The sequence below is a fragment of the Etheostoma cragini genome, chromosome 14 (genome assembly GCF_013103735.1).
Source record: "Etheostoma cragini isolate CJK2018 chromosome 14, CSU_Ecrag_1.0, whole genome shotgun sequence".
Classification (NCBI taxonomy): domain Eukaryota; kingdom Metazoa; phylum Chordata; class Actinopteri; order Perciformes; family Percidae; genus Etheostoma; species Etheostoma cragini.
The window spans coordinates 3,163,662-3,173,081 of record NC_048420.1 but is presented as its reverse complement, the minus strand read 5'-3'; the positions used below and the strand labels follow the sequence as shown (position 1 = coordinate 3,173,081).

Below are 9,420 nucleotides of genomic sequence, written 5' to 3'. Positions count from 1 at the left end.
GTCACTGAAGACCTCACTGCACCTGCCCTCCTTTCCAGATGCTGTCAGAAGAGCACCAAAGATGATACTCTCAAAAAGAATATATTTTTTCCTCAGAAGCAAAATATATTAAATTAAAATAAACTTGTTGAGATCACATTCAGGGATGTTTTGAAGGAACTAGTCTAGTAGGTAGTAGCTTATAAAAGATCTTCATGCCAGTTGACAATTAATGCAGTTTTTATAAGACCGAGCAAGAATTGTTAACTAATCTCTTTTATGGTTGTTTATTTTGTATTAAATTCTGGAAAAGTTTCAAATTTGTATGGTTTCTAAAACAACACATAGAATCCCACTTGAAGGGGAACCTATTATTAGATATTTTGAATGTAAAGATAGAATTTTCATATTCATCAATTATCATATTCATAAATCAAAGTTTTCCAATTCTAACCCTTACTTTAAACTATTCCCAATTGAATTTGACATATATTTTGAGTCTCTTAAATTAGTAACAAATAAAAAAAGCTATAACTATATCTGATGTATATAATCCAGTCTATTTAATTAAGAACATCTGTTGTCATAATAGATACGTGGTTTGCAAATCTGTCACATTTTTATTTCTTACATATTTCTTTTTATTATTACTACGCTGTTTACCTCATGGTTTTGTTTATATTGTATTTATTACCGTTTCTACCTGAGCTTGTGTTATACAAGTTGCAATTTCCTTCCTATAACTTTATGTTTTGAAGTGAGATGTCTGATTGTTTTTAATTTTTAATTTTAAATACAATTTATGAAAAAAAAAAAAAAAAAAAGCTCATGAAAGATCTTTGAGGAAACGCATCATGTGACCTTTTCCCAGCGTGTAGAAACTGGTCTGGCAACGTGAGACGTGTGACTACAGCACAAAAACCTTTTCTTTAACTGTCTATGACTAATACAGGGCTGGTGACTCACGAGCATGCGCGTTAGCGCCAGGACAACCAACCCTAAAGACAGACGACATGTTTGCCAGACAGAAAAGGCTGAATGCTTCTCTTCAGACGAGGTAACTAATGTTTTCTTATTTGAGTTCTGTCATTTTTTTCCACATAACACTAAGCTACTAAAACTATGTATCACAGTAGTGTAGTTTAGCTAGCTCTCGCTGTTAAAACAACTCGGTAGCCATTAACATTTGTTGTACATTAACGGTTATAATGTACAACAAGGCTGTTTTGTACCTCGTTCTAAACATTGTTTTCAGATTTTACATTTCGAAAAGTGGTAAGTTTTCACATTTGACACGATTAGCACACAAAGAACAAAGACTGTCGCCCGTAACTTCCGCCTTTATCGTTGAGGAAATGAAGGGCATATGTTGTTCTGCTGGGCTTTGTGACGCACTTTTTTATTAGGCGGAGGCCTAACGTTAATTTCGCACTGAAAGCCGAGACACTGCGCCTACTAAGTGTTTTCGGCTTTCCGTCCGTATTTAAGTAATTAATATATTAATTTAAAAATGTCTATCTTAAATATTGGTTTCTTTTTTAACCAAATTAGCACAAAAAAAATGGATTGGATTCCATTTAACGCTCTTTGCAAATACAATTGATCACTTTCATTTCTGACGAAACTTTTTTTTTTAACTCAAATTATTAGGTGTTGTTCTATATAAATGACGGTTATGAACATGAATTCAATAAAGTAGTGTAAAATTGGTTTGAAAAAGTCTGAAAAGGGACATAAATTTGACATTTTTGTCCGTTTTCGAAAACCATAAAAGTGTCACTTTAAGAAGTGCTTTTAAAGTTATACATTTCGTCGTTAACTGTCTTACAGCTCAGTTGTATTTTAAACTTTACAGTTTTTGTGTTTTAAACTATTGAATTGAAAAAAAAAATGTTTCTGTTTTAGACATAAGAGAAAGAAAATGGCGAAAGATCCAATCTACGGAAAAGTAAGTGAACACGTGTTGGTTAGCTATCATTTTATTTTTAGTGGCCTGAAGGAAATATTAATAAAATGTGTGTGTGTGGGGGGGGGGGGGGATATAAAGAGAGAATATTTAATTGTCTCATTTGTTGACCATGTTAATATTTATTTCCGCGATGTTTCGATTGGAAGTAACTACAGTTTAAATATTCTGACTATATGGAAGAGACTGACAAAGATGGAAAAGGATAATATAAGACATACAGTTGTGCTCATAAGTTTACATACCCATGCTAAAGAGGAATACAAATATATATATCTATATATATATATATATAAATATCTTTTTGTAATTAGATCTTAATGCCTCAATAAAAAAAAAGGAAAAATCCAACCTTTTAAGGATAGAAAATTGGTGTTGTTAAAATGTTGGATTTTCCTTTTCTTTTAAATTAAGGTATCAAGATCAATTTGCAAAAGAGGATTTGTTTTATTCCTTTTTTTCGTCAACTTACGCATGGGTGTGTAAACTTATGAGCACAACTGTATAAAGACAGATACAGGGAGGAAAATAAGTATTTGAACACCCTGCTATTTTACAAGTTCTCCCACTTAGAAATCATGGAGGGGTCTGAAATTGTCATCGTAGGTGCATCTCCACTATGAGATCTATAAAAATAAAAAAAATCCAGAAATCACAATGGTTTTTTTTTTGACTATTTATTTGTAGGATACAGCTGCAAATAAGTATTTGAACAACTGTTCAAATACTTGAAAAAAAAGCTACAATCAAAAATCATACAAAAATCAGCTACAATTCTGACCCTCAAAGACCTGTTGGTCTGCCTTCAAAATGTCCACCTTCACTCCATTTAGTATCCTAAATTAGATGCACCTGTTTGAGGTTGTTTCCTGCATAAAGACACCTTTCCACCCCATACAATCATTAAGAATCCAACTACTAACATGGCCAAGACCAATGAGCTGTCCAAAGACTCTACAGACAAAATTGTACACCTCCACAAGGCTGGAAAGGGCTACGGGGAAATTGCCAAGCAGCTTGTTGAAAAAAGGTCCACTGTTGGAGCAATCATTAGAAAATGGAAGAAGCTAAACATGACTGTCAATCTCCCTCGGACTGGGGCTCCATGCAAGATCTCACCTCGTGGGGTCTCAATGATCCTTAGAAAGGTGAGAAATCAGCCCAGAACTACACGGGGGGAGCTGGTCAATGACCTAAAAAAAACTGGGACCACCGTTTCCAAGGTTACTGTTGGTTACTGTTGTTACTGAGACGTTATGGTTTGAAATCATGCATGGCACGGAAGGTTCCCCTGCTTAAAGCAGCACATGTCAAGGCCCGTCTTAAGTTTGCCAATGACCATTTGGATGATCCAGAAGAGTCATGGGAGAAAGTCATGTGGTCAGATGAGACCAAAGTAGAACTTTTTAGTCATAATTCCACTAACCGTGTTTGGAGGAAGAAGAATGATGAGTACCATCCCAAGAACACCATCCCTACTGTGAAGCATGGGGGTTGTAGCATCATGCTTTGGGGGTGTTTTTCTGCACATGGGACAGGGCGACTGCACTGTATTAAGGAGAGGATGACCGTGGCAAAGTATTGCAAGATTTTGGGTAACAACCTCCTTTCCTCAGTTAGAGCATTGAAGATGGGTCGAGGCTGGGTCTTCCAACTTGACAATGACCCGAAGCACACAGCCAGGATAACCAAGGAGTGGCTCTGTAAGAAGTATATCAAGGTTCTGCCGTGGTCTAGCCAGTCTCCAGACCTAAACCCCATAGAGAATTTTTGGAGGGAGCTCAAACTCCGTGTTTCTCAGCAACGGCCAAGAAACCTGACTGATATAGAGACGATCTGTGTGGAGGCGTGGGCCAAAATCCCTTCTGCAGTGTGTGCAAACCTGGTGAAAAACTACAGGAAACGTTTGACCTCTGGAATTGTAAACAAAGGCTACTGTACCAATTATTAACATAGATTTTCTCAGGTGTTCAGATTCTTATTTGCAGCTGTATCATACAAATAGTTAAAAAATCATCCATTGTAATTTCTGGATTTTGTTTTTAGATTATGTCTCTCACAGTGGACATGCACCTACGATGACAATTTCAGACCCCTCCATGATTTCTTAGTAGGAGAACTTGCAAAATAGCAGGGTGTTCAAATACTTCTTTTCCTCACTGTAGATATTTATTGATCCAGAAAAAATGGGAAATGATGGTGTTACAGCAGCAAACACACACCAGACACACAGCACAGAATATAAATGAAATACTAGGATACAATATACATACATACAATATACATGAAATTCTAAGAATAATAGGAATAAAATAAAAAAGAACACATATTTGAATATACATACAGGACGGGGAGAAAAAATGTGCAACTGCTTAAATAGTATGTTGAAATGTAATGCAACCAGTTGTGCAGGTTGCACTTAGTGCAGTATTGTGTCTCAGTCTTATCAGCACCCAGTGATGACGTGTTTTTATTGCCTGCGGTGGGAGTGATTTCCTGTAGCGGTCCATGTGACATCGAAGCTGTCGCAGTCTCTTTGAGAAGGAGCTCCTCTGTTGGACCAGTGTGGGGTGGAGAGGGTGGTCAGGGTTATCCATGATTGATAACAGTTTGTTCAGTGACCTCCTGTCCATCACAGCTTCAAATGTTTCCTGTTCGCAGCCGATCACAGAGCCAGCCTCCCTGATCAGTTTGTTCAGTCTGTTTGGGTCGCTGGCTCCGATGCTGCTGCCCCAGCAGACGGCCGAAGAGAAAAGCGCGCTGGCCACAACCGACCGGTAGAACATCTCCAACATTCTGCTGCACTCGTTGAAAGAAAGAGCTTTGTTGCCCACCATACGTTGCAAACCATAGATCCACTTCTGTAATTCACTTTTTTTGTTTTTATTATATTTATCAGATTGACATGTTAGTGTTCTTTTTTTATTGATGCAATAGATATAAGATCAAGATGGCGCCGCAGATGGTCGCCTCTAGATTACGCTCACTGTGCTTTTCGAGTTTTTGTTTATTAACTCTGTTTTTTTGCCAACACTCTCGGGTATCCTATACGAGCTCTTAAATATTTGACTTTCAACTCCGCATATTATTCCACCGCTTTTTTCCGAACCTGGAACTTTCTCAGTGTTATTAGTTGGAGGCGCAGCAGCTCTCTATGGGATCCACCGGAGACGACGAAGGGGAAAGCGTGCTGGTTAGACTGAGGCAGCGGGGGTTTCACACTGCACTCCCATCTATCCACCTGGCGAAACTCGGACTTCTGCAGATCTGCCGCCTTCTGCTTTACCGAATCCTGGCTCACCCCGCGCATTCCGGACAGCGCACTTCTCCTTCAGTCTTTACGCACGGATCGCGTACTAGAGCTCACGGGGAAAACAAAGGGAGGCGGGCTCTGTCTATACACAAGACGACGGTTGGTGTACAGATGTGAGAGTGCTGGAAAAATCATGCAGCCCCCACTTAGAGTCACTATCCATAAACTGCAAACCCTTTTATTTCCACATTCATTCTGGTCGCCGTCTACATCCCACCTCAGGCCTGTGTTATTGAGGCGTTACTGCACCTGGCCGACCAGATAACAAACGTGGAGAAAAAAACATTCCGACTCCCTGCTCATTGTCCTCGGGGACTTCAACAGAGCAAACCTCAGCCATGAAATTCCAAAGTATAGACAGCATATTAAGTGTCCAACCAGTGACATTAACATACTGGACCACTGTTATTCTACAGTAAAGGACATCTATCGCTCTGTTGCACGTTGTGTCACCATCCTGCCTGAAAATCTTTGTAGAGCAGCTGGCCCCCATCTTCACTCAGATCTCCCAACAGATCTCTGGAGCGATCTGAAGTTCCCCCCTGCTTCAAACGCTCCACAATCATCTCAATCCCCCCAAAAAACTCCATCTCTGGATTAAAGGACTACAGGCTTGTCGCCCTGACATCTGTACAGCGTGAAGTCCTTTGAAAGACTGGTGTTGGCCCACCGGAAGGACTTCACAGTCCCCTTGCTAGACCCCCTGCAGTTTGCCTACAGGGCTAACAGGTCGGTGGATGATGGAGTCAACTTAGGACTGCATTACATCTTGCAACACCTCAACTCCCCAGGGGCACATGCAAGTTTCCTGTTGGAGGACTTCAGCTCTGCGTTCAACACCATCATCCCGGATATCCTCATCACCAAACTCTCCTAGCTCACTGTGCCAGCCTCCACCTGTCAGTGGATCAGGAGTCAGCAGGTGAAGCTGGGCAACGTCACATCCAGCTCACGGACTATCAGCACTGGCGCCCCCCAGGGGTGTGTGCTCTCCCCACTGCTTTTCTCCCTCTACACCAATGACTGCACCTCAGGAGACCCATCTGTTAACTCCTGAAGTTCGCTGAAGACACAACGGTCATCGGCCTCATCTGGGACGGTGATGAGTCGGCCTACAGACGGGAGGTGGATCAGCTAGGTCTCTGGTGTGGTCAGAACAACCTTGAGCTTAACACGCTCAAAACTGGAGATGATCGCAGACTTCAGGAAGAGCCCCCCCACTCTTCCCCTTTATCACCATACTCAATAGCCCTGTGTCTGCTGTGGACTCCTTCAGGTTTCTGGGATCCACTATATCCCAGGACCTAAAGTGGGAGCCCAACACTGACACCATCATCAAGAAGGCCCAGCAGAGGATGTACTTCCTGCGCCAGCTCAGGAGCTCAACCTGCCTAAGGAGCTTTTGATCCACTTCTACACAGCCATCGCCCAGTCTGTCCTCTGCACGTCCATCACGGTCTGGTTTGGATCTTCCACCAAAAAGGACCGGAGCAGACTACAACGGACAGTTAGGACTGCAGAAAAAATAATCGGTGCCAACCTGCCCTCGGTTCATGTCGTAAACTCTTCCAGAGTCAGGAAACGGGCAGGAACCATCACTGCAGACCCCTCTCACCAAGACGCAACCTGTTCCAGCTTCTCCCCTCTGGTAGGCGCTATAGAGCACTGATCACCAAAACCAAAAGACTCAGGAACAGTTACTACCCACAAGCCATCTCTCTGATGGACAGCTGAATTCTTACCCACGGTGTCAAGTTCAATTCTGGTCAATAACCCAGTAACACGGTCTCTAAACAGCACCTGTGTACTGGTTTCACTTATTATTGCAAATATTTAGTATTATTTATCATTCTCATATCTTACTTACTTATTCATCATTCTCATTCCCTATCCCAGAGCTGTTCATATTGTAATATAATAACATAATACTATTTATTCCAGCATCCTTTGCACCATGCTTTACTTTTAAAAATAACCATCACAATTCACTCCTTCATACTTTGCACTCTTAATTGCACTCATTGCACTATTGCCTCTTTATTGTTTCTGTTAAGAGTGTGTGTGTGTGTGTGTGTGTGTATGTATATATATATATATATATATATATATATATATATATTGTGTGTGTGTATATATTGTTTGGTTGTTTTGTAAATGGAAGCACAGTGTGAGCAACGATGTTCCAAAGAAAAATTCCTCATGTGTCCTCATACCTGACAAATAAAGCTGATTTTGATTCTGATCAATTTATAATGGGCGTTTTGGGCCTTTAATTCCACAGAACATATGAATACACAAATGTGGAGAGAGAGAAAAAGACATGCAGCAAAAAGTTGGAGTCGAACCCGCGGCGTCGAGGTAAACCTCTGTATACGTGCGCCTGCTCTACCAACTGAGCTAACCCGACCACTATTGATGCTGTGTATTGCCTAGTGTTTCCAAAATGGCCCAGCTTCTGTGACAATGTTATTTACTTGTATCAGTACATTCTGTACTTGATTAAAGGTTTTTGAGTATTTCTCTGCCACTACCTTTAACCATTCACCTTTCTGTTTTCTTGGTAACAGAGACACAGACTGGATGACGGTCCAGTGAAAGACAGCCGGTAAGAACCAGTTCTTTTTTTTCTGTTTAGTGAGGTTTAAATGAGCAATAACATACAACATAACAAAAAAGATAAGATGCACTTAGTAACTGTTTTGAATACGTGAAAGGAGTTTAAATTTAAAGAATTCTTTTATACTTTATGTATGTATGTAGGTATGTAGGTTGATATGATATGATATGATATGATATGATATGATTCCAACATTATAATGAATAGCTAAATGTATACAACGAAACCGATGGTTGGCATGGATACACAGGGGCACACGGTTATGGACATGATGTTGGTGAAAAACGTTACGTGATTGCACAAACAAACATATGATCTTTTCTATCTTTCAGCTCGGAGGGTCCGAAGTTTGTTCTACTAAATTTCCCGTCGTGCAACGGGAAAAAAGGTGAGATTATATTATTCCTAAGAGACATTGTTGTGCAGTATTTGCAGTACAAAGTAGAAAATATGCAATTTATAGAGGGGACTACACACATTTTTCCTCGCATCATAAAACCTTGCTGTAAGTATTTTCCATATTCAAACCAAATCTTCTTGTCTGGCATGTGCTGTAGGTGCTGATTACCTGACATGGGTGTCAGACTTTGTGACCAAGAATCGAAACGAGACCGTAAATTTAACGAATCCAGCTGGCGCCACATGGAAGATAGGAAACCTGGATGACACCATTTACTCAGGGGCAGATGACGAGGTGAACGGGTGGAATAATTTCTACCTTCCTGAGCCAGTAAACATGCAGGTTATAGGTGTAGTGGAGGGAACCTCATGCCCGTGTGAGCAGCTGGTTTTGATGACCTGTGAGGACAGACATGTGTATGCCTACGATGGAGAAGGGGAGGAGCTGCATGTGGTGGCTTCAAGTCTGAATCAGCTACATCACGCGGGAATGGAGTATCCAGCATCCAAGACCTATTACGATGGGGAGGCCTTCAAAGATATGGTGAGCAGTTACAGTTAAGCTTGTGGCAGCAAAATGGGCTTTGTGATTGTTGACCCTGATGGTTGATCAGCTGTGAGCACTGATAACATGTTTGATATTGTCTGTTGTGTGTAGACCGAGGAGGACTGGGCAGAGGTGAGGAAGGGCCCTGTGGGGAAGAAGCTGGACCATGAGCATCATGAGCTGGTGATGTCAAACAAGAGCAGTTTCCTGGACAATCTCAATTTCACCACAAACAAAATCTTTGAGTTCCAGGTATCTTAGTTCACTTTGTGCACAAAAGGGACGATCTGAAAAAGTGAAAGGGCCGGACAGCCGTCTTCCGAGCATTCACTTGCCTCTTGAGGTTGGACTGGCACGGCGTGGCTTTTCGATTCCTGAGAAGTCATCTGTAACGCTGAGCCCAAAACCGCACCGAGATCCAACAGGACCGCTCCAGGAAGTCGGAACGGGGTCTGAGGCCACTTGTCCTCATTCACCCTTAAGCAAGGCACACAACACATTACTGCTTGGGTTGCTTTGCTGTGAAAAACATCATTGTGTATGTGCCACATGTGTAAAATATAATAAATCTATTTTTATACCCTGGTTGTTTTTTCTGC

The 9,420-nt window shown here is 41.2% G+C and overlaps 1 protein-coding gene across 1 annotated transcript; it reads left to right on the top strand.

The window, feature by feature from the left end:
* Positions 1–910: 910 nt before the first annotated feature.
* On the top strand, positions 911–9,102 carry LOC117956823. The gene is made up of 6 exons (XM_034892099.1): positions 911–1,036; positions 1,885–1,927; positions 7,826–7,863; positions 8,208–8,263; positions 8,433–8,818; positions 8,933–9,102. Exons 1-6 carry the CDS (start codon positions 993–995, stop codon positions 9,080–9,082), a joined length of 717 nt encoding a protein of 238 aa, XP_034747990.1. The 5' UTR covers positions 911–992; the 3' UTR covers positions 9,083–9,102.
* The last annotated feature ends 318 nt before the right edge of the window (positions 9,103–9,420 follow it).